We start from the raw sequence: 27,268 nt of genomic DNA, 5'->3' as shown, positions 1-27,268 counted from the left end.
GAGATTATATTAATTTGTTAGCCTTCCCATTGATCCACATCTTTATCAACATTTGGTATTAGAATTTTTAGATTCTTAATTTTTGCTGATTTAGTAGGTGTAAAATTGTCATGATTATGCTAATAAAAAGCTTCTTGTCATAGGTTTATAGGATTTTCTCTTGTGAAATTCTTGTTTCTATCTATTGCCCATTTTTCTTTTTCTTTTCCTTTTTTAAAATTGAAATATAATTGACATACAGTATTGGTTTCAGGTGTACAACACAGTGGTTTGACATTTATATACTTTAGGAAATGATCTCCACAATAAGTTTAGTAACCATCTGTCATCATACAAAATTATTACAATACTGTTGACTATATTCCCTACATTACATCTCTGTGATTTATTTATTGTGTAACTGGGAGTTTGTAGCTCTTAATCTCCCTCACCTATTTCACTAATCCCTCCATCTACCTCCCTTCTGGCCACCACCAGGTTTTTTTTCTGTACTTATGAGTCTTTCTGTTTTGTTTCTACATTTGTTTTGTTTTTTGTTTTTTAGAGCCATAAATCATATGGTATTTGTCTTTCTCTGGCTTATTTTGCTTAGCATAATAACATCTAGATCCTTCCATGTTGTTGCAAATGGCAAGATTTCATTCTCTTTTTGGCTGAGTAATATTCGATCATATGTGTATATATATATATATGTATGTCTGTATATAATTTTGTATCCTGTAACCTTACTGAATTCACTTGTTAGTTTTAATAGTTTTTTGGTGGGATCTTTAAGGTTTTTAATATATAGTGTCATGTCATCTGCAAATAGTGACAATTTTACTTCTTCCTTTCCAGTTTGAATACCTTTTGTTTCTTTTTCTTGTCTGATTGCTTAGGCTTGGACTTCTAATACTATGTTGAGTAAAAGTGGTGAGAGTAGGCATCCTTGTCTTCTTCCCAATCTTAGATGAAAAGCTTTCAGCTTTTCACCATTGAGTATGTTAGGTGTGGTTTTGTCATATATGACCTTTATTATGTTGAGGTATATTCCCAGTATACCCACTTTGTTAAAATTTTTTGTCATAAATGGAAATTGGATTTTGTCAAATGTTTTTTCTGCATCTATTAAGATGATTGTAGGATTTTTATCTTTTGTCTTGTTAATGTGGTGTATCATGTTGATTGATCTGCAGATACTGAACCACCCTTGCATCTCTGGGATAAATCTCACCTGCTCATGGTGTATGATCCTTTCAATGTATTGTTGAATTCAGTTTGCTGGTATTTTGTTGAGGATTTTTGCATCTGTGTTTGTCAGGGATATTGGCCTGTGGTTGTTTTTGTAGTGTCTTTGTCTGGTTTTGGTATCAGGGTAATGCTGGCCTTGTAGAATGAATTTGGGAGTGATTCTTGCTTTTCAATTTTTTGGAATAGTTTGAAGAAGATAGGTATTGACTCTTCTTGGTAGAATTCACCTGTGAAGCCATCTGGTCCTGGAGTTTTGTTTGTTGGGAGTGTTCTGATTACCGATGCAGTTTCACTACCAGTAATCAGTCTGTACAGATTTTCTATTTCTTCCTGATTCAGTCACTTGGAACATTGTATGCTTCTAGGAATTTATCCCTTTCTTCTAGATTGTCCAATTTGTTGGTGTATAACTTTTTATAGTAATCTCTTATGGTCCTTTGTATTTCTGTGGTGTCAGTTGTAACTCCTCTTTCATTTCTGATTTTATTTATCTGTACCCTCCCTTTTTTTTTCCTTGATGAATCTGGCTAAAGGTTTATAAGTTTTGTTTAATCTTTTGAAAGAACCAGCTCTTAGTTTCATTGATCTTGTTAATTTTTTATCTCTGTTTACACTCTGATCTTTATTATTTCTTTCCTTCTACTAACTCTGGGCTTTGTTCTTCTTATTTTATTTCCTTTAGGTGTAATGTTAGATTGTTTAAGATTTTTCTTGTTTGTTGAGGTAAACCTGAATTACTATAATCTTTCCTCTTGGAACTGCTTTTGCTGTGTCCCATAGATTTTGGCTCATTGCATTTCTGTTTTCATTTGTCTTGAGGTTTTTTTTTTTTTCTTTCATTTCCTCTTTGATTTCTTTATTGATCCATTGTTTGTTAAGTAGCCTGTTTAGCCTCCACATGTTTGTGTTTTTCCATTTTTTTCTTGTAATTCCTTTTTCATTTCATGATGTTGTGGTCAGAAAAGATGCTTGATATTATTTCAGTCTTCTTAAATTTACTGAGGTGTGTTTGTGGCCTTTCATGTGATCTATCCTGGAGAATGTTCCATGTGCACTTGAAAAGAATGTGTATTGTGCTGTTTTTGGATGAAGTTTCTCTATATGTCTATTAAGTCAGTCTGCTCTAATGTGTCATTTAAGGCCAGTGTTTCCTTATTGATTTTCTGTCTGGATGATCTGTCCATTGATGTGACTGGGGTGTTAAAGTCCTCTACTCTTATTATGTTACCGCCTATTTATCTCCCTTTATGTCTGTTAATATTTGCTTTATGTATTTAGGTACTCCTAGGTTGGGTGTATATATATTTACAAGTGTTATATCTTCCTGTTGGATTGAGTCACTTTATCATTTTGTAATGCGCTTCTTTGCCTCTTGTTACAGTCTTTGTTTTAAAGTTTATTTTATCTGATATAAGTACTTCTACCTAACTTTCTTTTATTTCCATTTGCATGAAGTACCTTTTTCTTGCTCCTTCACTTTCTGTCTGTGAGTGTCTTTAGATCTGGAGTGAGTCTCTTGTAGGCAGCATATATATGGATCTTGTTTTTTCATTCATTCAGCCACTTTGTTTTTTGATTGGAGCATTTGGTCCATTTACATTTAAAATAATTATTCATAGGTATGTACTTATTGCCATTTTGTTAATTGTTTTCTGATTGTTTTTGTAGTTCTTCTCTGTTTCTTTCCTCTTGCTCTCTTACCTTGTGATTTTTGTGACTATCTTTAGTGTTATGTTTCTATTTCTTTCTTTTTGTTTATGTATTATAGGGTTTTTTGTTTGTGATTGTCATGAGATTCATATATAACAACCTATATGTATATGTGATTATTTTAAGTTGACAGTTGATTAAGTTCAAGTGCATTCTAAAAGCCCTACATTTTACTGCCTCCCCATCCCACATTTTATGTTACTGATGTCATATTTCCCATCTTTTTATTTTGTGTATCCCTTAACTACTTATTATAGGTATAGGTGATTTTACTACTTTTGTCTTTCAACCTTTCTACTAGCTTTATAAGTGGTTGATCCACTGCCTTTTCTATGTTTGCCTTTACCACTGGGATTTTTTTCTTTCACAGTTTAAAAATGTCTAGTTGTGGCCTTTTTTTTCTGCTTAGGGAAGTCCCTTTAACATTTCTGCAAGGCTGGTTTAGTGATACTGAACTTGCTTAGCTTTTGCTTGTCTGTAAAACTCCTCATCTCTCCTTAAAATCTGAATGTTAGCCTTGCCAAGTAGAATATTCTCGGTTGTAGGTTTTTTCCTTCCATCACTTTGAATATATGGTGCCACTCCCTTCTGGCCTGCAGAATTTCTGCTGAAAAGTCAGCTGATGGTCTTCTGGGAATTCCTTTGTATGTAACCAATGGTTTTTCTCTTGCTGCTTTTAAGATTTTCTATTTATCTTTAACTTTTGACGTTTTAATTACAGTGTGTCTTGGTGTCTACCTCTTTGTGTTCATCTTTTTTGGGGTTTTCTATGCTTCCTGGACCTGGATGTCTGTTTCCTTTCCCAGGTTGAGAAATTTTTCTGCTATTATTTTTTCAAATAAGTTCTCTGCCCTTTCTCTCTCCCTTCTCTTTCTGGAACCCCTCTAATTTGAATGTTAGTATGCTTGTGGTTGTTCCAGAGGTCCCTGAATCTATTCTCATTTTTATTAATTCTTTTTTATTTTCTCTGTTCAGCTTGGGTGATTTCTACTACTCTGTCTTCCAGATCGCTGATCTGTTCCTCTGTCATCTAATCTACTGTTGATTCCTTCTAGTGTATTTTTTCCTTTATTGTATTCTTGAGTTCTGATTGGTCCTCCTGTATATTTTCTCACTCTCTGTTGAAGCTCTCACTGTGTTCATCCATTCTCCTCCTGGATCCTGTGGGCACCTTTATGATCATTACCTTGGAGTCTTTTATCAGGTGGATTACTCATATCCATTTAGTCCTTTCTCTGAGGAATATATTCCTCTGTCTCTTCATTTTGCTAATCTTTATTTCTTTGTTTTAGGTAGGTTGGTTATGTCTCCCAACCTTGGAGAAGTGGCCTTATGTGAGAGGTGTCCTGTGGGACTCAGCAGCACACTCCCTTCTGGCCACCAGAGCCAGATGCTTCAGGGGTGCTCCCTATGTGGGCCGCGTGCGCCCTTCTTTTGTGGCGGGGCCCACTGCTGTGGGTGTGCTACTGTGTGGAACTGGGCCCCAGCCCAGCTGCTTGTGAGGCCCAGCCACGTGAAGTTGCTGTGGGCACGCTGGTGGCATGGACAGAGCACCTGGTGCTGCTGGGCTAGAGGGCGGATTCCAGAATGGTGCCCGCCAGCCCTGGGGTCAGCACTGTGGACCATGATCACAGAAGTGGCGCCAGCCAGTGTCCCAGTGCCCAGGGTGAACCGCAGCTGCCCCCTGCCTTTCCAGGAGGCTCTCTAAGATCAACAAGTGGGTTGACCCAGGCTCCTTTGAAACCACTGCCTCTGTGCTGGATTTCAGAGTGTGTGAGAGTCTGTGCGCAACCTTTAAGAGCAAAATCTCTGTTTCCTATAACCTTCCAGTTCTACTGAACATAAGCTCTACTGATTTAAAAAAAATTAATTTCTGGAAAGCTGGTTTGATTCTTTCAATATCTTCCTAGTTATTTTGAGAAACACTTGTTTGCTCACTTTCGTGAGCAAAAGACTCCACCTTTTATAGTTTTAAACACATTTGCAGTTATTTCTACCATCTAATCTTCTTGTGTATCTGACTTTGTTGTTTGATTTTTCTGCAGACTTTCGCTCATGGTATTTTGTTTTCTTATCTGTTTATTTGAAAGAGAGCATATTTGGTTAATCTTAATCTTTGGAAAATCTCAGGCCTCTATTTAGGATGCTTTGTTTCTGAGAGGATTGCTTTTGCCAGGATCTTGGGGGTGCTACTGAATTAGGGCCACACTGCCCCTCTTCAAGGGTCCCTGGCTTCTTTTAGGAGTCTAAGGGTAACTCTCTTGTCTGTTGAGGTGACTCACTCTCCCAGTTCTGGTTTCAGCTCATGTGTATTTTTACCTTTTGGAAGTTTCTCCTACTTTCAGGTAGCTCACAGATGCCATAGCAACCATATTCTTGGTGAGACTTAGTTGTTCTAAAATGCAAGGGCCACAAAGAGTTATCCAGTCCACTATATTCTTAGTCTTATGTTTTTTCTAGAACTTTTGTCTTTTGTTCTTTAATTCATCTGGAACTAATTTTTGCACATGGAAAGTCATAGGGATGCAATTTGCCCCAAACTAATTATTCTAATTCCGTTTAAAACTAGCAGACCACCAGTTATTAAGCACTTACAGTGTGCCAGCCCCAACTTAGTTCTCTGAATCCTCACAAGAGTATTATGAGGTGTGGATTATTGTTAATCACATTTTACATATGAGGAAACTGAAACTGGAAGGTCAGGTGCCTGTCCAGGGCCTGACCGAGCTGGGGAACATGCTGCCCTACTGATCTTCACTGTGTGCCAGTGTGCCTTCGGTCTGTTTCTGAAATTGATTATGTTCTAGTGTCTATTTTTGTTCCTCTACCTGCAATGACCTTTGTTTATGTAGCTCTGTGGTGTGTTTTGATGTCATCATCCTTCCACACAGGTCTTAGTGGGACCTCCAGTTTTCCCTCTGTCTAGGGGGCCCCCCATACCACCGAGCTCAGCGCGCAGCCTAGATGGGCATTGCCAGGCCCTAATGTTAACATCTGAGGGACCTGGGGCATGAGCGTACCAGAGACCCCACATTGCTGTCACTGTATGCAAAATGATAAATCAGCCCACAAACTGTTCACTGTGAAAGGCACTGCCCTCCTACCCTGATGAATGTTTATGATGACTTTGAAGCCAGGGTGGGATGGGTGGGTAGGGCTTCCTTAGAGTTCTTTGCTGTAATGTGGTGGTGTGAGAAGGGATAGCTGCCAGGTCCATCCTGTGTAGGGAGGGCATCCTGTGTAGGGAGGGCATCCTGTGTTGGGAGGCCTGCTGTTGAAGCTTGGTCTCCCCCTGCCTTCTTATCGTTGGAGCAGGGCTGCTCCTCGGCCTGTCCTTGGGTCGGTGGGTGCTGTAATATGGAAGGACTGATGAGGGGAAGAGGCTGGTGCAGGTCTGGGGAGTGGGCTCCAGGCCCTCTGGCCAGGGGCTCTGGGTTCTGCATGCCCAGAAGGTGATCCAGAAGTGGGGTGTAGACTCTAGGGGCATGTCGCCCTGGCCCTGGCCTCCTCCTTCATCAAGGCCCCTGGCCTGGGCCTCCTGGCAGTGGATCTGTACTGTAGTGCAAAGTGTCCTTCACGGCTCCTTCCCGCTCTGTTCTGGTTTTCCCCCCCTTTCCTTCTCTCTTTCTCATCCCTTCCCATGCACTTCTCTCCGTCCGACTATCCTTGCTTCGTAGGCTCTGACCCAGGATGGCTCTTGGGTGCCTGTGAGTCTTTTGGGGCTGAGCTGAGCTCAGCCTTGTGAAGAACTCGTTGGCTAAACTGCCTTTGTTGTTGCCTTGCAGACGCTGATCCGTTCACTTCATTTTCCGGTGGACGACTGTCCCGCTGGCCCGCCAGCTCCCTATGGGGGACAGAGGCTCCATGGCCTCAGAAGAGGACCGCCGGGGCCAGGGCGGGAGCCTCTCCCTGCCAGCGCCGCCAGAGGGCCCTGCCGCGCAGACCGCCTCGGAGCCCAGCAAGTCCTGGTCCTTGGTCCACAGACAGCCGAGCAGAAGGAACAGGCTGTCGAAGCTCTGCCAGAGCCGGATGGCGCTGTCCGGTAAGCAGCCCTTCTCATCGCCAGGGGCGTCCGCCTTGCGTGTGAAAGTGGGGGCCACGCCGGTCTCCACTCGGGCTCTGCTCCTGCAGAGAAAAGGCCTTCGTTTCAGGCGGTGCCGGTAGGACCCTCTCCTGTCACGTTTGTTCTGCTGTGATTCTTGTGCAGGAAACTCCTTTTCAGGCGGCGGTTGGAATTGGCCTGCGGTCCAGGGTCGGGGTTTCTTGCTCTGGGGTGTGTGAGACGGCCGGGCTGGGCCGGGTGGGCTGCGCGAGCCAGACTCAGTTTTATTCGCTGGGTTCAGCGCATGCTGACTGACCGCTTGCGGGTGGCAGTGCCCGGGGTTGGCCAAGAAGTGGGAGGTGCCACTGCCCCTGCTTCCTTATTTCTCTGCATCAGCTGGTGGCTGTGGGGCCCAGACCCAGCCAGAAGGAAGGCGCTGCTCTGCCTCGGCGGCTCCTCATCGGAGGGGGTACCTGGGGGCCAGCAGGTGCTTGTTGGGGGCTGGGAGGTCCAGACCGCGGGGAAGCCTGTTAGGGCAATGGGGAGGCGGCTGGAGCTGGGGGAAATGGCTGCAGGGGAAGCCGGGGGGTGGGGGTCTGGTCTCGGGGAGAGGGGAGGAGGATCTGGAGGGGCCAGCTGTGCTCAGGAGGCAGATGCTGTGGCAGTGGCCTCGCTGGTCTGTGAGGCGGGCAGTTGCCCCGGAAGTGAGGGCTCCAGCCGGGGGCGCTGGCCGGGGAGAGGTGGGAAGAAGAGGCAGAGCTGGCGTCTCAGTGCTTGTCCTGAGGCCCGAGGGTGGTTGGATTGCGCTTGGCACCGGCTGTCTGGGAAGAGGAGGCCCAGGGCAGATGACCGTGTGGTTTCTAGCCTCAAAGGGTGGTCAGGGTGGGCCCACTGACTGGGAAAGTCAGGCGTCCTCTCTGAGGGGCCCAGAGCGGAGAGCAGGGAAGAGTCATGTTCGCTTGTTTGGTTTCTGAGCTGCTGGAAGGATGGAGTTGACTCTGAGCTGGGAAAGAGGGGGAGCTGGCAGCTGGAGCCCAGGGGAGGGTTGGGGCTGCGGGTGTGAGTGGGGGGCCATCAGCACACGTCTATGTGAAGTGTATGTAAAGCCACCAGGGATGGTTGGAGGTTCTGAGGCTGAGCCTGGGGTCCTGCAGTGGTGAGAGGTGAGAAGGTGGAGGGCAGAGGGTGCCCTGTGCAGGGCAGGCAGTTTGGGAGGAGGGGAGCGGCCCTCCTGGCCCAGCGCTGCTGAGGCGTGGGGAGGGTGGGGTGAGGCCTGGGAATTGACCGCTGGGACTCAGGAGCCGCTGGCGATGTTGCCGAGAACTGACTTTCTGGAGCCGCGGTGGGGAGTGAGCCTGTGGGTGGAGGAGGAGGGAGAGCCAGCGCAGGTGGTGAGACAGCAGGGAGCTCTGGGGTCTGGGAGACGTCACGGGGACGGGTGAGGGGTAGCAGCTGGAGGGACTGGGGGCCTTGGACCAATGGGCACGGGAGCAATGCCCCTGGGAGGGGCGGGTGGGAAGGGACCTCAGAGGGTTGTTTGCACAGTGTTGAGGTCCTTTGTGCTTCTGGGTGGTGGTTGTCTAGGCGGCCCCTGGGGAATGTTCAGATGCACATCGAGAGTGTGAATCAACCCTGCAGGTCAATTTCATCCTTGGATCCTTTTGCAGGAGCTAGAGGTGGGGACTGTGTGTTTTGTGTGTTTTGTGTGTTTCAGCCACGCAAGGTTTAAAGTGTCCCTTCCTTTGCTTTCCAGAAGACAGATGGAGCTCCTACTGTCTCTCGTCACTGGCTGCCCAAAATATTTGCACAAGCAAATCGCACTGCCTGGCTGCGCCTGCGCAGGCGGACCTGGCAGGGTCCCTGGGCAGCACGTCCTGCTGCTCCCTGCTGTGGGGCTGGTCCTCAGGGTGGTCCACACCTCCGCTCCCGGCCCCTGTGTGCAACCCCAGCAAGGCCGTGTTCACCGTGGACGCCAAGACCACAGAGGTATGTGCTTCGGTTTGTGACCCAGCCGTGAGTTTGGGGTGTCTTCAACTTATAACCTCAAACAGAGGCACTTGAGGGTTTCGGGTGCAATGAGAAAAGGGGCTGGTTCTACCTGCATAGTAGCAAAAGAGTGAGGACTTTGGAGACCCTTCCTCAGTGTCAGTCAGTCGAAACGTATTGAATTCTGTCATCAAGGCAGAGATTCAAGGAAAGGGAGGCAGCACATTACCTATTCATGCTTCTGCTCAAGCACTGGCTCAACTAAAATAGGCCTGGATATTCAGTGTTTGAATTAAATGTGTTTGCATCATGCACGTTTGTGTGCAAAGAGCTGAGACTCTCAGGCAGGCAGGCCGTGGGGCGTGCGTCCCCGTCTCTCCCGCCTGGTCTTCACGACGTGGTGTGTCCATCTCGGCGGGTGAAGGGTGGGTGGTTTCAGTCTCAGTGCCGCTGCTGCACTGGCCGGTGGTCATTCTTGTTTCCATGCGGTTGAGACGCCGGAGGACCCGGGGCGGCTCTGCTGGGAGCTCGACGGCCGCGGGACGTGGCGGGAAGGACAGGTCGCTGGGCCATCCCTGCACCACCTCCTCGCTGCCTTCCCCTCGGCTGTCCGGGAGCCAGAGGAGCTGCTGGTGACGCGGGTGCCCTCCTCTCTGCGACCTCAGATCCTGGTGGCCAGCGACAGAGCCTGCCGGCTCCTGGGGTACAGCAGCCACGACCTGATTGGCCAGAAGCTCACACAGTTCTTCCTGAAGCCGGATTCCGACGTGGCGCAGGCCCTCAGTGAGGAGCACGTGGAGGCCGACGGCCGCGCCGCTGTCGTGTTTGGCACGGTGGTGAGTGTGGGCCTCTCAACTGCCGGTGGTCGCTGCCGGCACCGTCCTGCCCTCAACCTTGGCATGGGGAGCGACTGGGGCGGCAGGGGGAGGCCGTGTCGGAACAGAGACGGTACTGCTGCTGGCCTGGCGCGTCCCCGGTCCTCCTGCATCAGGAGGAGCCTTGACCGCCTTGCAAGCCTGCAGGGCCCACACCAGGTTCCCGAGGAGTCGCACGGTTCTGTTGTCTCCCATCCACATCTCCACGCCCTGCTTGTTTGATGGTCTTGGAGGGGCTGGCACGGCTGCAGGGTTTCCCTGGAGCTTTGAGCCTCCCTGTGTGTGTCCAAGCCAGATGTTGATGGGCTGACCTGCATGTTAGATGCTGAGCCCTGAGCCTCAGGCACCAAAACAAGTTAGGACCAACTACATCCAGAAAACTACCTGTCCACGAGACGACTACCTAGAAGAAAATCCAGACGTTCCGCATGTATTGGTGTCTGTTCTTTAAGAAATTACAGACTCCGCTCTTTCCCCTGCTTCGTTACCACGAGGCTGCGGATGGAAAAAACCTACTCTTCGATAGATCATTCATTCACTCGGAGACTGTAAGGTTACGTGTCAGAAGCCTTGTTTGTACTTCAGTTAATTTCCGAAATGTGAGGCAGGTGAGCAGCGGTCAGGGATGCCCACGTGCCCGTTTCTGGCCAGGTCTGAGCCCCTCTGCCCCCAGGTGGACATCGTGAGCCGCAGTGGGGAGCAGATCCCAGTCTCCGTGTGGATGAAGAGGGTGAAGCAGGAGCACAGCCTCTGCTGTGTGGTCGTGCTGGAGCCCGTGGAGAGGGTCTCGGCCTGGGTGGCTTTCCAGAGCAACGTGAGTCTGTGTTTCTCAGCTGCATGTCGCCTCCCCACCGGGGCCTTTGGGCAGAAAGAGGGCATGGGGTTCTGGGGGGGTTGGACCTGGCAGCCCCCTGACTAACTGTGTGCACTTGGGCAGGGAACCCAGTCTCCCTGTGACCCCGTTCCCTCACCTGTAAAATTGGGATATAATCCTGACACTCACAGGATTGTTTCAACACTTCAATAAAGCGATACAGGTACATCTGTCCGAGTGGTGGCTGAGGCGCAGACGGCGCTCAGAGGCAGGCGTGGGTGTGGTTGCCGTATGGGTTCCCGCGGACGCCTGGAGAAACGTGGGTCTCGGGCCGCCCGGCAGGAGGAGGAGGCTGGCGTTCTTTGTGCCCGCGGCACTTTGTGGGGGTCGGGTTGTGGGGGAGAGGTAGCACTGATAGCCTTGCCTTCAGCTTGAAGACACAGAAGTTCAGTGAGGTTTAAAGCTGAAGCGCGCAAGAAACTTTGATTACAAGGTTTAAAATGCTGACTTTTCCTCCAAGGGAACCGTGACGTCCTGTGATGGTCTCTTTGCCCACCTGCATGGATTCACATCTGCGGAGGAAGTGGTTGGGCAGCGCATCACAGACCTTATCCCTTCTGTGCAGCTCCCTCCGCCCGGCGAGGACATCCCCAAGGTAGGACCCCTGACCACCTGCACTGCCTGGTCGTGGCTGGGGCCCCGTGGCCGCTGGAGTCTCTTTATCTGATGACCATCAAGTTCTTAGACCCAAATCCCTGACCTGCAGATGGAGGCCGGGCTTCGTGAGAGTAGGAGTTGCCCGTGCATGGACACAACGGGACAGCTTCCACTTAGAGATGTCTGGGCTCTGCAGTCTTGACCAAGGCTCAGAGCCTCCGTGGCCCCCTGCCTGACTGCTCCTGCCCCTCGGTCCTCTCCCTGGAGCTCCTGCTGGGGTCCCTTTATTGAGAGGTCTGGGGGCTGAGAGGAGCAGGGGGAATTGGCGGGTGGCAGGTCTCCCCCCAAGGCAGGACTGCAGGTCAGACGGAGGCGGGTCAGTCGGCAGCTTTGGGGGCAGTGGAGGTTTGGGGCTGAAGGTTCTCTTACCATCTGGGTCCTCCCAGTTCCCAGGTGCTCCATTTACCAACTAGCACGCAGCCTTCACACAAGCAATCACGTTGCTGGGAATTCACCTGATGTCACATCCCAGCGACCGGCAGGGTCAGCCGGATGGTCGATTTGGGGCTGAAGTTGGCTCTGCTGCTGCAAGAAATAGGAAATTCTTTCGGGACACCTGTAGGCACTCCCTGGCTCTCCCACTGGCCTTAGGCTAAGAGCTGAGCCCTCTGAGGTGGTGCTTTGCTGTTTTTAGGCTTTCCAGCTCAATTGGAAACCTCTCCCCCCGTACCTTATTCTCTTTATGTCCTTTATTCTGTTCTAAAGCAGTGGGACCACTTGGACCCCAAAGCTCTGGAGCATCAGTAGGTACGACCACTTTAGGGGACTATTTGGCAGCCTCTTATGCTTAACTGAACATAAGCAAACCTCTGCCCACCCCAGGCACATGGCCACAAGAGGTGTGTGCCAGAATGGGAAGCACCCGCCCAGCAGCCCCACGCTGGAGCCACCTGACACCCCCAGCAGCAAGTGGAGACAGACACCCTGCCCCCTCTTTCCTCAGGGCTCCCTGGGGCCTGGCCTGCACCCTTACCACGGAGAGCCTGGGGTCTTGAGTTCTGCCCCTGGTCAGGGTGCTGTGCTGATGCAGTGGGACCTCCCCCCCGTTCAGGCCTCGGGCCTCTGCAGGTCTTGTGTCTTACGGGTGGACCCTGAGAAGGGGGCAGGCGCTATGGAGTGAGGGGTAGACATGAGGCCTGGGCCAGCTTGCCGTCTCGGGACCAGGAAAGGAGCTGACTCAGAAAGCCTCTGGTTAGTGGCTGCACAGTCAAGATTGGCTTGGGAGACCGGATACGCCTGAGTATTTGAGCAGAGAAACGTGATGCGAGGACTTGGTTGCGTGGGTGACGGAGGAGCTAAGGAGGCAGGGGGGATGGACAAGCCGCCCAGAGATCAGCAACTACGGGAAGCCACTGCCCCCCAGGCTGGGTGGGGGTGAGGGGCTGGGGCCGCCTACAGAGGTGGGCGCTGGGGGGCACCAGTGGTCCAGGGTGGATAGCAGGGAGGAACTTGCTGGTGCTCCCTCCCGCAGGGCTGGCGCGTTGCTTGATGGACCCTGTGTGCTCTGCACTCGGGCTGTTCTGGACTCGGGTCCCCCGGCCCGGCCGCAGCTCCCGGTTGGGGCTCTGCGTTCCCTGGGGCAGAGAGGGGTGGTGCGGGGAGATAGTGGAAGGAAGAGCAGTGTGGAGAGTTAGGTGTTTGAGGGGCACCCGCCAATGGGCATGGGTGGACGTAAATCTAAAGCAGCAAAGGCTCAAGCCTTGGGCCATAGGAGGTGCTGTGGTCAGCTCAGTGGTGTGTCTTTCTTTCAGAATCTCAAGACTCAGAGGTCCGTTGGAAGAGCCAAGGATGGCACCACCTTCCCTCTGAGCTTAAAGCTGAACTCTAAACCCGGCAACGAGGAGGCAGCAGACGGCGAGGCAGCAGACGGCAAGGCGGCCCCTGACGGGGGCTACTCGGCATCCATCTGGGTATTCTCCACCATCAGTGGGCTCATCACCCTCCTGCCGGACGGGACCATCTACGGCATCAACCACAGCTTTGCTCTGATGCTGTTTGGTTATGGAAAGGATGAGCTGCTGGGCAAGGTGCTTCTCCCCCACCCCGCCTTGGGGAAGCCAGTCTTGGCCCGTCATAGGCCTGTGCTTCTGCATCCTCCAGCCCAGCTCGCCAGCTTTCCCCACGGGAACTCTGGCCCAGAGAGGGAGGCCTCTGCTCATGGCCCTGTTCCCCCGCCTGTGCCCATTTATCTGGACCCCACAGGGAATACTTGATGACCCCCCCTGGGCTACCCCCAAAGCCTTGGGTGCCATGTGCCCCCCCAGGAGAGGGAAGGGGCTCTCTCACCCCAAAGCCTGTCCCAAGCAAGATCGGGTCTGAGTTATTGGATGAGGGTGTGTGTCACAGCTGTGCGGATTCGCTCCACACCCACGGGCCGGGGCTTGTCCACACCTCCTCTGACCATCCTGGGGTCCGTTGTGAGTCAGGGTGGGAGGAAGGTGTTTCTAGAACCTTCTTCCTTGGATTGGGCTGGGCTCTGAGGGCAGGCAAGCATCTCAGGCTTCCTCGGAGTGGCTTTCCGTGGGTGGTCTCAGCAGTCCTCTAGGACTTCTGAGGAGGGGGCACGGGCCCCCACTCGACTGGGGGGGTGGTTCAAGCAGGAAGGAGAGGCTGCTGCATGATGTGTTGCTCTTGACACCTGAATGACACCCTTGCCCCTGGCCCCAGGCCCTGCACCTGGCTGGACTGGCTCCTAGATGTGGGTGCAGGCCCGGCGTTCCCCACAGCCTTCCACTGAGCACCTTGTTCCCCACAGGCAGCCGTCCCCTCTTGTCACTCTTTCTGGAGCCAACCCTGCACCCCGTCCAGCCAGCCAGAGCTTTAACTTCTTTTGAGGCTCCCAAAACAGGTCCCTTTCTGTTCTTTAATAGAAATACTAAGAATCAAGTAAGATAAATTTTAGTTAAATTAAGTCAAACTTAGTTCAATTGAAGTTAATGAAAATGCAGTTAGAATAACTCTTGGACAAGGGCTCCCCACAGGAACACTGGGGGCGCCAGGTCCTTCCAGGGAGTGTGTGGGCACAGTCTCGTCAGGGTGTGCTAAGAGAACGGGAAGCAAGTTTTGATTTCCATGTTGAGCATCAGGGGCTTCGGGTCTGCCAGAAGGAGTTTGACCAGGGTCTTTCCTAACCTTGTCCAGAGACTTGCTGGCGTTGTCTTCATTCTCTGCCCCGACGGGACGGAGGGATGGTTCAGTGGGTCATGAGGATTCTCGCCAGGTTCTGAAATGTCCTTTCGTTTTCTAGAACATCACTTTCCTGATTCCTGGTTTCTACCACTACATGGACCTTGCCCGTGACAGTTCCTTCCTGCTGCCAGACCTGGCCAACCGCCTGGACGCTGGCAGCCACAGTGGGCCTGGGGAGACCACTGGGGAAGCCCAGCACACAGCCGAGGGTGAGAGCTGGCCGCCTCCTCCCAGGTGCACCTGTGGCCGCCCAGTCCCCACCCCTGGCCTCCATGGGTGATGGGATGGCTGTCATGGGGACCGTGTTTGTGTGGGTTTGATGTTTCTCTCTGTCTCTTGTGGGCCTTCCATGTTCCCAGGGGATGGGACACTTGTGTGCGTGTCTCACGGATGTGTTAGCGCGAGAGGTCCCCAGGTGAGTCACCGCGTGCCTGCGTCCGCGACACCAGCCGCTAGTTGGCGGTCTTGTGTGAGTGATGTAGCTTTACATAAGTGCCTGAAGACCGGATTGATGCAGCGTATCAGATGAATCCCTGAGTAAACAGTCCCGGCGGGATTTGTTTATTTCCAGTACTTTGAACATTTAACATGATTCCAACAAGTGGCCCGGGCCCCACCGTGTGACGTTGCAGGCGCTGTGCGTGAGAGGGCGGTGCGCGGCTCCCGCTCTGGCTTTGGAGCTCCAGGAAGCAGGGGACCAGCAGCCTCCGGGGCACCTTCCTTCCCCAAGCAGGCTCAAGGAGGAGCTGCCCCGGCCCTGCCTCGGGGGCCGTCCCAGCTCCGCACCCGTGGGGCGTTGTCACCTGCGGGCGCGTCCGTGGGAGGACGTGGTGTTTGAGTAGACGTGTTAGTGGGTTCATGTGGCCACCTAGGGGGACGCGGCTACACGGCGTCCAACTGGAATGTGGACCTTTATTGTCAGACGGTGTCCAGGTTTTAAAAGATGCTTTGTTAGGCCACTGACTCTCTTTGACCACTTTTCTTTTATCTATTTATTTATTATTTATTTATTTTTGGCTGCATAGGGTCTTCATTGCTGCGCGCGGGCTTTCTCTAGTTGTGGCGGGCAGGGGCTACTCTTGGTTGTGGTGTGCGGGCTTCTCATTGTGGTGGCTTCTCTTGTTGCGGAGCACGGGCTCTAGGCGCGTGGGCTTCAGTAGTTGTGGCTCACGGGCTCTAGAGCACAGGCTCAGGAGTTGTGGCACATGGGCTTAGTGGCTCCACGGCATGTGGGATCTTCCCAGGCCAGAGATCGAACCTGCACTGGCAGGCAGATTCTTAACCTCCGTGCCACCAGGGAAGTCTGTGACCACTTTTCTTAATATGGGGTTTCCTTCATTGTATCTGGGTTTTTCTGTCTGCAAAGACTCCTTTTTTTCAAGTTTTTTTCTGTATCACTGATGCATTCCCTTTCCTCTTTTTCCAGATTTCCAAATTCTTCCTGGTGTGTGTGTGTGTGTGTATAGTTCATCTTCTTTGTAGAAAATGGGGGGTGGGGTCACAGAAGCTCTGTCGCCGTCATTGTCTCCAGGATGCACTCGTGTGCGTGTTTCTGGGTGCGTGGGGACGCGTGCTCTTGCTCGTGGTGCCAGCCCGCCTGCGCCTGTCAGCCAGGGGCCGGGACCCTTTCTAAGAGCCTCCCCCATGCAGGCTGCTGTGTGGCAAGGACAGTCTCGCTCCTCTGACCCCAGTAACCTGTGATGTCCCGGGCCCTGGTGTAGGCAGGCAGGTGGAGGCAGGTGGCACATGAGCCGTAGGAGGTGACCAGCGCTCAACGGAAGGGCACAGCGGGGGAGGGTGTGCCGTCTTGGGGTCTGTGAGCCCGAATGAGTCAGGGGCGGCCTTCTGGGAAAGGCAGCAGAGCCGGGCATGGTGGGGTGGCCAGAGGGCCAGGCCCCAAGGCCCTGGGGAGGGAAGCACGGCCCGGCCGCCAGGCCTTTGGTTTTTACCCGGCGTCAGAGCAGAGCCCTCGGGGGCTGTCGGCAGATGAGGGGCAGGTTTGACACCGGGGTCGGTGGGTGTGGGGCCCAGGGCGGAGCAGGGAGAGCCCAGGGTGGCTGTGGGCCTGGACCCAGTGCCTGTGGGGCAGTGAGGGGCGGTCAGATCCGAGACATGCTGTGGACGTGGGGCTGGTGGTGTGTCTGAGGTCAGGTTAGGCCCCCTCGTCCCCTGCTCACCAGTCACACGGGCCAAGGAGGTGGGTTTCAGCAGGATGAGCCAGCGAATGGAAAACACTTTTTTTTTTTTTTTGCTGTTGCTGCCAGATCTAAGGGTGAACACCGAGACCCCAAAGCCAGTGGAGAGCCAGGCCGCCTCGCCCAGGGCCCAGGTTCCTGCGGACGCCGGGGGCCGCGTCGCCTTCTCCCTCCCGGCGCTGCCCACTCTGGGGTAGGTCCTCTGGGGGAGGGGCGGGTGTGTGAGGGGCAGGGGGAGGCACCCTGGGGAAGTGTTCAGTCCTTGGGATTGATGGAGGTGACACCTGCTGCTGCCCCTCGGGATGGCACTGCTTCTCCTGTGTCACCCGGCCAGGTCCCCGCAGGCTTCGTGAGACGGGCCCCATTTTATGGATAAAAAGGCGTTCAGGGAGGTTCCGGGGAGCTGATTCCAGCATAATTTTCTCATTCTGAAAATAATTTGAATCTGTTTGCTATGCATTTTTAAATAACAAAGTATTCTATTTAGAGGAGACGAGGTACAATGCGGAAAATTTAGGAAAGTAGAAATAGAACATCCACTTCCTCAGTTATCACAGTCCTGTTGTGCATAGCATTCTGGTTTGTTTTCAATAAGTTTCTCTTTTTAAAACAATCTCTTTGAAGCATAGCATACAGTAATGCGCCAACCTCTCTGGACCTTTCTCCTCTCACCCTGGGAGGCACTGCTCCCACGCCACTCGGCGTCCCTCACGGCCCTGGGGTCAGGACGCAGGTCAGAGGTGCCTGTTCTTGAAGTTCACCGAATGCACTCCCTTATCTCCGGCATCTTTTGTTCACCATTGTGTGAGATTTATTCACTCACACATACACGCTGTTTTCTAGTCTTCTTGAAATTATGTTTTAAATACATACTACGTGAATGTGTATGTTTTTCTAAGTACAGAAGAATAATGGTAAAGAGCAAAAGTCCCTGTGACTCTCTCCCAGGTCCCCCAGAGAGAACCACTGCCAGCAGTGATCTTGCAGACCCCTTTCCCCGTGTGCTTAGATGGAAGTGTGTGTTACACAGGCACAGGTAGGCTACCATGCACACGTTGTCCTAAATGTGTGCACGTGCCTGGACACGCGGTGTGTGTGTCTCGGAGACCTTTCTCTGCAGCGCTGCCTCAGAACCGCCACCTCACAGGTGGCACCATGGTTTGCAAACACGGCTCCTGTCATGTGCTTCGACTTCCTGGCCTTTTCCTATTTAACTTTTGGTGGCTGGAGCAGCGTGACTGGAGGCTCTCCTTGCTGTGTCTGTGCGTGTGCATGTGCACACACGCGCGCACACACACACACACACACGGTGAGGAGGGAGGATTCTGTGCTGCCTGGGGGCGCATGGTGGGGCCTGAGCCCAGGAGCACCCGCTGGTGTGGGCGCCAGGTGCCCGGCCTGCGTCAGGGCAGGTGTGTCTCAGCGGTGGCTCATGTGCTGAGCTATCCTCAGCGCGGTGCGTGGACTTGATTTTCTGGGACGCGGGTGGGCAACGAGGAGCTTCCACTAGATGGGCCGGTTCCTGCATTTCCTCTTCGCTGGACGTTTCTGGTCTCGCGGTTCCAAGTGTTTGATCTGCGTCCTTCACAGGCCAGTTACCGTCTTCCTCCTTCCTTCACTCGTCGCCTCACCTGCTGACATCGCAGAGGCCGTGCGGCTCCCTGGAGACGGGCCCAGGGCTGGCCTCTTGGCCCAGGTGGATGGTGGTGGTAGATAGAGGTGACGTAGCGGTGACGGGTCGTTCTTGCCTGGTCTCTGCAGGCCCTCGCCCCCTTAGCTGTCCCTCAGAACTCCACTCACAGCGGCCTCCTCTGTGGGGCCCGTCCTTGATTGGCGTCCTTCCTCTCCCCATCTCTGTTTTTTTTTTTTTTTTTTTTTTTTTGCGGTATGTGGGCCTCTCACTGTTGTGGCCTCTCCCGTTGCAGAGCACAGGCTCCGGACGCACAGGCCCAGCCGCTCCGCGGCATGTGGGATCTTCCCAGACCGGGGCACGAACCCGTTTCCCCTGCATCGGCAGGCGGACTCTCAACCACTGCGCCACCAGGGAAGCCCTCTCCCCACCTCTTTATGAGCCCCTGGTGTAACATTTACAGGTCGCCGCATGCCTCCCCAGCCAGGCCGGGCACTGCCACTTTCTGTTGGCCTTGGTACTGGCGGCCGACCTTGGGCTGACACGGGGCCGGCGCTCAGCACTGCCTGCTGAGTGGGTGCTGGCGGCGGGGCCGGCAGAGGGGAGTCTAGACGCAGATTGCCTGGTGGGCCATGGCGGCCTCTTCCTCAGTGGTCCACCCATGCTGAGTGCGCTGGGGGCTTTGTGCTCCAGCTCTCAGGACCCTGGGTGTGCGGCTCTTCCAGCCTCCTGCCCCTCGTGCCCTGCCCTCTCTGAGCTGTGAGATCCAATGGTGTTTGTAGCCATTGTGGTTTACCGCGTGCAGTGTCCAATGCCTCTCCTTTCTTCCCACACCTCCACCTTGTGGGCAGGAAGAGGCTGGCTGCACGGCTGTCGGGGTCCCACTCACCGCAAAGTGAGATTGCTGACCACAGCCTTGAGCAGAGGGTCCTAGGCACTCAGTGCCATTCTTGGATAAATCATTGCTAAGTGTGGATTTATCTGGAGAATATGTGAGTTGGTTCTTCATTTTTAAATTTTGTTATCAAAGTTTTTTCTGTCGTAAGTTTATGGCGTTAAATGCATGGTGCGGGTCTCTAATCAAGGGGGGGACCCCGTGATCTCTTTTTTTTGACTCTCCTGTGTCTCCTAAGTGACTATGTCATCCGTATAACAATCCCCAGGGTGGACAGCATCCCAGAAGGAAGCCAGCCAGCCCACAGCGAACAGTCATTGTCCAAGGACCGGCAAAACATGCCAGAAGGAAGCCCACCAGCCCATGGACAACAGCCGTCACCCCAGGACCAGCAAAATATCCCAGAGGGAAGCCCGCCAGCCCAGGAACAGTCACTGCCCGAGGGCCAGCGAAACATCCCAGGGGGATGCCCGTCAGCCTCTGGCCGACGGTCGTCGCCAGAGGACCAGCAGAGCACTGTCTTAGAGAAAGAGCGGCTGGCAACAGCAGAGAGCCTCAGGCAGGACCTTCTGGGAGGAAACAGGTCTGACCCAGTGGACACAAAACCATGTGCTTCCCATGAGGATTCTGAAACACCAGTGTCAAGTACAGATGGGACGAGTGGTGCTGGAAGGGGTGGCCTGTATCAGGAGACACAGCTGGGGCGGAGGGGCTCGAGTGGTACTCGCGATTCAGACCACGGGGCTGATGCCACCAAGGCCAGGCCCCACGCTGTGGGTCAGCCGGCAGGGCAGGGCCTCCCGGTGTGCAGCCCTGGATTCGAGGGAGAGTGGAGCACTCAGCGAGGAAGCCCGGACTCGGCCCCCAGCCCCTTGGGGACAGTGCAGCCCTTGCTCTCGACACCTTCTTTGGATGAGCCGTGGCTGGGGACGTGCTTGATTAAGGAGCAGCTGTCCGCACCGAGCTTCACGGGGCCTTGGGGTGTCTCCTGCGCCAAGCTGGTCCCCGCAGAACAGCCCCCACCCTCCGCCCCTGCGTCCTCGTGTGACCTGGGAGGCACAGACCCGCACAGCAGCCGCTTGGGCAGCTCCTCGGCCCGCTACGCCCTTGCCACTGACCTGCCCGGTGTCCCGGAGGCCATGGAGGCCCGGGAGGCTGGCGAGAATTCGTTTTCCTGGAACCTCAAGGAACTCGTTTTCAGCGAATGGACAGACCGAACTTCTTCGAACTGCTCCTGTGCTACGTCTGAGCTCGGGGGGACCCACTCCCCTTCGCTGGGGGTCTCTGATGTGGACGTGAGCGGTTTACGCAGGCAGAGGTCAGAAGTCCTGGACGGCCGGGACCTGTTACTGCTGACCGGCACCTACTTCAGTCTGGGGGAAGGCCAGCGGTTCCGTGAGAGCTGTCTGGGGCTGGATGGAGCAGAACCATCGCAGCCTTGCTTGCTGTCCTCCGAACACTATGACCTGAATGACCGAGAGAGCCCGGACTGCGTCCCTCCTGTGTCTGGAGCTGGCCCCATGGATGCGTCCCCGTTAGAGGCACCCAGGCTGAGCCTCCAGGTCACCTCCACGCCCGTGAGAGCAGACGGCCCTGCGCATCTCAGGGCCGCCGACCTGCAGCACGGGATCCAGGAGGGTGCCTACGCGGGGAGCTGTTACCACCGAGACGGCTCGCAGCTGGGTACGTGCAGGTGGGGGGCGGGGTGGGCCCGCTGTTGCCCTGCTGCCCCGAGAGCACGGCGCAGCGGGGTCCGGGGGGCTTCCTTATCCTGGCGTCTGATGGGGCTTCACCCCCGGAATCGTTTTGGCAAGAATGAGGTGTCATATTAAAGAAAGAACCGAGGTTAGAGTTTACCTCTTTAAAGTGAGGATTACAGGTGCATGTGCCGGGAGGGCGCAGCCTGGGGGCCCAGGCCTTCTGTGCGGTGCAGCAGGGGGTGGGCTCCTGGGGGCCACACCAGGAGCCAGGTGTGGCTGAGGGGCTGGTGGTGGTTTTCCGTGTGCTGTCGGGGTTCAGGCTGCTCTGGTCTCAGAATCTCCATTCTGAGGGTGTGGCCATCAGACCCCTTCACTTGTCCCTTTTTCTTTTCCTTATTTCCTAACGGTGCCATATTTCAGCCAGTTGTTTCCTCATTGCTGATTTTATAGTGTTGGTTACCAGGGTTTTTTCCCAAACTTAAAAGAGTTACATAAGTAATATGTGTTATTTGCAGAAATATTAGAAAATATAAACAAAAAGAAGAAAATAAAATCACCTGTAAACCTCCCTGATAGCTACCTTTGATTTGCTGTATTCCCAGGAGGCTGTGTCAACGCACACGCGTGCCATGGCAGTGTGCATGGTGATGTGTACGGTTAGGTGGCACGTGTGTGTACGTGTGGCTCCCAAGCCAGACTCCTGTGGAGGGTGTTGGGGGCAGGTTTTCCAGGCTCGTCCGCATCGGCGGCTGGTGGCGGGTCTCTCCTGAGTCCCCTGGCCTCCGGCTGCCCCCGAGGACATGCTGGGCTGCTGACCCCGCGCCGGCAGGAGGTGATGGGGCCGCCAGCCTCAGCTCTGCCCTCCTCCGGTCCGCCCCTCCCCCAGGCACTGTCTGTTGGCTTCACCCCGTTCTGGGGGACGTGACACTGCTGTGGTGACAACAGCGGGCGTGTTTGGTCCCCTCCGTCCTCAGGTGTGCAGTTCGAAGTGAAGCGGGTGGAGCTCCAGGGCTCGTCCACCCTGTTCTGCTGCTGGCTGGTGAAGGACCTGCTGCACGCCCACCTGGACTCGGCCCTGCGGACCTGCCTGCTCCTGCCCAGCTCCGCCCACTCCACCCACTCCACCTGCGAGCTGACTGGAGCCAGCCTGGGGGAGGTTGGTGACTGCAGCCAGCTCCCGCCTTCCGCCCGCCTCTCCTAATCAGCATCCCTCTCTCTCCCTCTCTCTCTCTCTCTCTCTCTCTGTGCCCTCTGGGATGGGAAGAGGGTCTGTGTAGGGTCTGTCTTCTGACACTCTGTGTGAGTATCAAGCCACATGTGGGATTTCAAATCTGTGCGTCTCCGTGTGCACGGTGGGGTCCAGGTGTGTGCCAGTCTGGACCGACACGTCGAGGCCCCTGGCGTACCCCGTGGAGAGCGGGTCTCGGGCCGGGGACCCCGTGGGCCTGGGAAGAGCAGGCAGGGGCAGCACAGGGCGTGGGTGCCGCTGTCGCCGCTCGGCCTGCCGCTGCCCGGCTCCTTCAGTGCGTTGCGTGTGGTCCCTCGGACCTGCCTTTGCGTTCGCAGGCGCTCGCAAGCAAACTCTGGATTGAGGAGCCCTCCAAGGCAGTGGAGCTGGAGGGGCTGGCGGCCTGCGAGGGCGCGTACTCTCGCAAGTACAGCACGCTCAGCCCCATCGGCAGCGGGGCCTTCGGCTTCGTGTGGACGGCGGTGGACCAGGAAGCCAATAAGGAGGTACTGGGCTCCTGCAGGGCTGGGGTCTGCGTGCTGAGGGGCCGCCTGCCCGGCCGCACTCCTCATCCTGTAATGTGCCTTAGAGCCACCGCCCCTCCCTCCCGAGTCCCGTTGTGATTAGATTTGTAGTTGCCTGGGCGTTTCGTGATTCGGGGGAGCTGGCACGGTCGCCGTACTGCTTGTCCCGGGGAACCCCGCAGACTGCCCAGGTGTCCCCGGGCCCAGCCTGCCGATTCCTGGGAGGGCCAGTGTGGGACCCCTTCACCACGGCAGCTTCTAGTCACTTCTGGAATTTACCAAAGCTCCGTGCTTGGGTTGGTACCTCAAGGGTCTGTATCAAAGCCTTGTTGGTCTTAGTGATTTTTCAGTGGATCCTCTGCAGTTTCTTCCTCTGCCGGCAGTGGCAGTCCCGTCTCTTTCTCTATTACTTACATCTCATCGCCTCTTTTCCTTCCTGCTATCACCTTGGCTAGGACCCGCAGAGCCGTGTGGAGTAACAGGTACGCTTCCCGACCTCGGGGTGGTCTCTGTCAATTCCAATGGCTCCTTTTAGTTTTTGATGGATACCTTTTGTGTGAGGATACTTCATTTTATTTTCAGTTCACTAAATTTTTTTTTTAAAGAATCAGCGTTGAGTTCTATCACATGTCTTTTCAGCATCTACTGTGATGATCGTATCTTTGTATCCTTTATTAATATATGAATAACAACAGTCAACTTCCATTCGTAGACTCCCTCCTCAATTGTGTTATAACATTCTTTTAACGCGTTGCTGACTTTGGCTTGCTAATATTTTTATTTGGGATTTTTTCATTTATATTCATACGTAAGTGTTTTTTCTTTTTTCTCTGTCAGTTTTGTGGGGCCTGCAGAGTTGGGGACACCGGTGGTGACCAGCACCTGTGACGTCACGTCTGCAGGGGTTTCTGTGGCGAGTCTCGTCCCCTTGGCTGTCCTCATTCTTGTCTTCACTCTCTCTTCTCTTTGCTAGACTTGCCAAAGAATTGCCTATTTTTTAATCAAATATTTGCTTTGTTTTCTTTAAATTTCTTTTCTTGTACTTTCTACGAGTTAATTTTGCTATTTTCCTAGCTTATTAGATTGAATGTGTGTTTTCTAAGCTGTTACTTAATAATAAAAGCTTGTGCAGTGTTGAGTTGTCTGAGTGCACTCGGCCACCTTCTAGAGGTTTAAACACATGCTGCTCTGGGTGTCACGTGTTTCTAAGCAGTCTCGTTCTTAAGTTTCTATTGTCATCTTTAATTTATTTGGGGCAGATCTTCTCACTCTTGGTTTGGATCAGGAATCCAAAAGGCTCTGCGGGTTTCTTTAGACCTTTATACCTAAGGAAGAAAAAGCCACATGAGTAATTTTGCCTTTCAGAAAACAGGGATGTCAATTTGAATGTTATTAGGCCAACACATTATTAAGTAAAGCAGTCAATCAGAAAGTATACTTTGAAGGGTTTCGGTCCAGTTCTCAGGACAGAGTGCAGATCGATTTGCAGGGTGTTTCCATCTTAACAGTGTCAATTCTTCTGATCCACGAACATGGGATGTCTGTCCGTTTATTCAGATCTTTAATTTCTTTCAACAATGTTTTTTAAATTTTATTTCATTTACTTTATTTTTTAAAAAGCTTTATTTTATATTGGAGTATAGTTGATTAACAATGTTGTGTTCATTTCTCAACAATGTTTTATAGTTTTCAGTGTACAAGTCTTGTCCTGCTTTTGTTAAACCTCCAGTGTTTTTATATCCAGTTTCTTCTCTTTCCTGTGTTCATGTTTCATTTGCTGGTATACATTTGTTACTAATTTTCCTAAGAAGGATGCATGGGTGTTCCATTCGGAATCCTTGCATGTATTAACGTGTGTTTTTTTCCCTCATATTTTAGTGGAGATGTGCCTTTTTCCTCTCAGAACGTTTTAGACACACAATGGTGTCTATTGTCATCTACCATTACTTTGAAGTGAATTTTGCTGCCAGCAACTTGATTTTTATCCTTTCTGTTTTTGTTTTTTTTTTAATCTTCAGAATTCAGAAAGTTCACCAGGATGTATTTCTCTGTGTGTGTGTGTGTGTGTGTGTGTTCTTTATTCTTGCTCGACACTTGGTAAGACTTCAGTCTGGATGTCTAGAGCTTTCTTTACCATAAGAGGATTCTCTTCTCTTGTTCCGTTATTCTTCCCCCTGCAGCTCACGTTAGGTGTGTGTGGAGGCCGTGGAGGCCGCCTTCCTTCTTGCCTCCCTGAACCTGCAGCCGGACGGGCAGCAGGCGGCTCCCTGCGAGCACGCGAACGCGAGCCCTGCCGTCTGCACCGCTCCGGCCCCGCCTGACCCCATCATCCTCCCCGTGCCGTCAGCCTTGCTTCCACCCTCATCTTCTTGCTTTCCCTTGTGTCTCTCATCTGACCTGTTAAATCGTGGTGACACTCCCCTCGAAGCATCTTCAGAGTTTGTCCACTCGTCACCATGCACATGCTGGCACCCAAGCCACCACCTTTTTTCTCCAGATTATTGTGGCGTGATTGGATATTGCAGAAGCTCCTGAGTGGTCTCCCTGCTCCTGCCCTGGCCCTGTGTGCCGTCGGTGCCCCTCGTGCCGCCTGCTCACCATGCGCAGAACCTTCCCCCATCTTCCCTCTGCCTGCAGTGCCTTCCCCCGGCCCCTGTCAGAAGCCGCCGCCTCAGGAAGCCCTCCCTGGCCCCGCCACCCGGCACTTCCCGGTTCAGCTGCTCCTTCTCGGCCCTCGCTTTTCCTGACCCGCGGCGCATCTTGTGTATCGTCTGCTTCCCGGCAGATGCTGATCTCCGTGAGGGCGGGGCTCTCTGTCGTCTGGTTTGGGGTCTCCTGCTGAAGTGCAGAGCAGGCCCGGCCCGCGGTCACTGCTCACCACATGCCCAGCACCCACCTAGGAGCAGGTGTTTTGTTGAGGGGCAGGGTTGTCATTCACTGACTTAGAGTGTTGGTTTCCTTTACTAACGGTGTGTTGTTTTTCTATTCCACACTCCAGTGGACTATCATTAATGGACTAACACCGTTTTCTCTGTATTTATCCTGTGTCCATCTGTCTTGCTGAACTCTCTGCTTAGTTCTCAGGATCAACGTGAATGACGGGTTTTGTTCATTTTTTCTAGCTCTCAGGCCTCTTGTTTCATTTTCTCAGCCAGGACATCCAGTACTTGGTTGAGAAATTGGGGTGGCACGCGGTGCTCTGGGGGAGCACCTGTCTTTCTGCAGCTCCGCCGTCACCCCCGTCCGCCCACTTTCTAGATCGGGCTGGTCCAGTCAGCACTTCCGGTCGGCTGCTGACTTGCTTCTCTGTCTGCTCGCGCCGGAGCGTTGTTGTTAGGCTTCTTCTTTCGTGTCCCTGGGGCTCAGCGGGGCTGGGGGTGGGGCTAGGGTGGAGGTAGAGCAGTGGGCTCACCGGGCTGCTAGAGGCGTGGCGGGCAGGGCCGCAGTCACCTCCTCTCTGTTTTCCTCGCAGGTGGTGGTGAAGTTTATTAAGAAGGAGAAGGTTCTGGAGGATTGTTGGATTGAGGATCCCAACCTGGGGAAAGTCACCTTAGAGATTGCCATCCTGTGCAGGGTGGAGCACGCCAACATCATCAAGGTGGAGAGCTGTTGCCGCATCAGTTCTCGAGTTCGTCGTCTTGAAGGTACCCCGGCAGGGCCAGACCCAGCTTTGTGTCTTTCCAGGTACTGGATGTATTTGAAAACCAAGGGTTCTTTCAGCTGGTGATGGAGAAGCATGGCTCCGGCCTGGACCTCTTTGCATTCATCGACCGCCATCCCAGCCTCGATGAGCCCCTGGCGAGCTACATCTTCCGACAGGTGAGAGCAGGCCAGAGCCGCCCGGGGGAGAGTGTGGGCTTGGCTGCCTGGGCCCAGGGCTGCAGGGATCAGTGATACACACTCCGTTCTCTCTGTGAGCTGGATCTGGCCTTCGGTTTTTGGATTTTATTGAGTAGGATATGTATTTTGAGAAGAGAATTCTATGGATGAAGCAGAGAGAGTACGGTGGGGAAGGAAGAATGAGGCCAGGTACTATCCTGCAATGACAGCAGACGTGGGTTTGATGATTCAGGTTTACTTATATCCCTACAATAGCCACACCAATCTCAAAAATGGACCAACAAAGCTAGCAGACTGGGTTGTGAGATTGTGCATTTGATCTGAATCCTTGTTCACCAATGGGAAATCATTGCTCATTTGTACGTAGAGATCATTCTAGTGCCAGCGTCCTGAGGCTGTTGGGATTAAATCAGAGAGTGCCTCTAAGGCCCTTGTGCAGCACACACGAGTCCTGCACACAGGAAGTGCTTAATAAACGTAGCTGTCCAGCTAATCAGTCCACAAAGGTTGTGGTTCTGGCAGTCTCATTTTACAGTGACTATTTGTCTTGATCTCTTGTGTGTCTATCTGTGTACTGATGTTAGTCCACTTGTTAGTTTTTGGAATGGGAGCGTGACCAGGGAAGTGGAAAGGTGTCCTATGAGAGAGAGAAATGGGGTGGCAGGGTGGGGAGCGGGGGACAGCCATTCTTGT

General features: G+C 53.0%; 1 protein-coding gene across 6 annotated transcripts in view; it reads left to right on the top strand.

The window, feature by feature from the left end:
* Nucleotides 1–27,268, top strand: part of PASK (PAS domain containing serine/threonine kinase) — a 39,349-nt gene that overhangs the window by 3,621 nt on the left and 8,460 nt on the right. For all 6 annotated transcript variants that reach the window (XM_081241832.1, XM_081241831.1, XM_081241830.1 and 3 more), the window contains exons 2-14: nucleotides 6,726–6,982; nucleotides 8,736–8,968; nucleotides 9,634–9,804; nucleotides 10,517–10,657; nucleotides 11,178–11,312; nucleotides 13,126–13,401; nucleotides 14,622–14,772; nucleotides 16,828–16,951; nucleotides 19,552–20,966; nucleotides 21,958–22,139; nucleotides 22,550–22,717; nucleotides 26,208–26,333; nucleotides 26,420–26,554. In XM_081241832.1, coding sequence (XP_081097958.1) covers nucleotides 6,787–6,982; nucleotides 8,736–8,968; nucleotides 9,634–9,804; nucleotides 10,517–10,657; nucleotides 11,178–11,312; nucleotides 13,126–13,401; nucleotides 14,622–14,772; nucleotides 16,828–16,951; nucleotides 19,552–20,966; nucleotides 21,958–22,139; nucleotides 22,550–22,717; nucleotides 26,208–26,333; nucleotides 26,420–26,554 — 3,453 coding nt within the window. In that variant the 5' untranslated portion in view covers nucleotides 6,726–6,786. The remainder of the gene's footprint in view (nucleotides 1–6,725; nucleotides 6,983–8,735; nucleotides 8,969–9,633; nucleotides 9,805–10,516; nucleotides 10,658–11,177; nucleotides 11,313–13,125; nucleotides 13,402–14,621; nucleotides 14,773–16,827; nucleotides 16,952–19,551; nucleotides 20,967–21,957; nucleotides 22,140–22,549; nucleotides 22,718–26,207; nucleotides 26,334–26,419; nucleotides 26,555–27,268) is intronic.

Source organism: Mesoplodon bidens, assembly GCF_964165515.1.
Source record: "Mesoplodon bidens genome assembly, chromosome: 8".
In the NCBI taxonomy this organism is placed as follows: domain Eukaryota; kingdom Metazoa; phylum Chordata; class Mammalia; order Artiodactyla; family Ziphiidae; genus Mesoplodon; species Mesoplodon bidens.
Note: the sequence above shows the minus strand (reverse complement) of the source record. Positions and strands in the feature narration are given on the sequence as shown.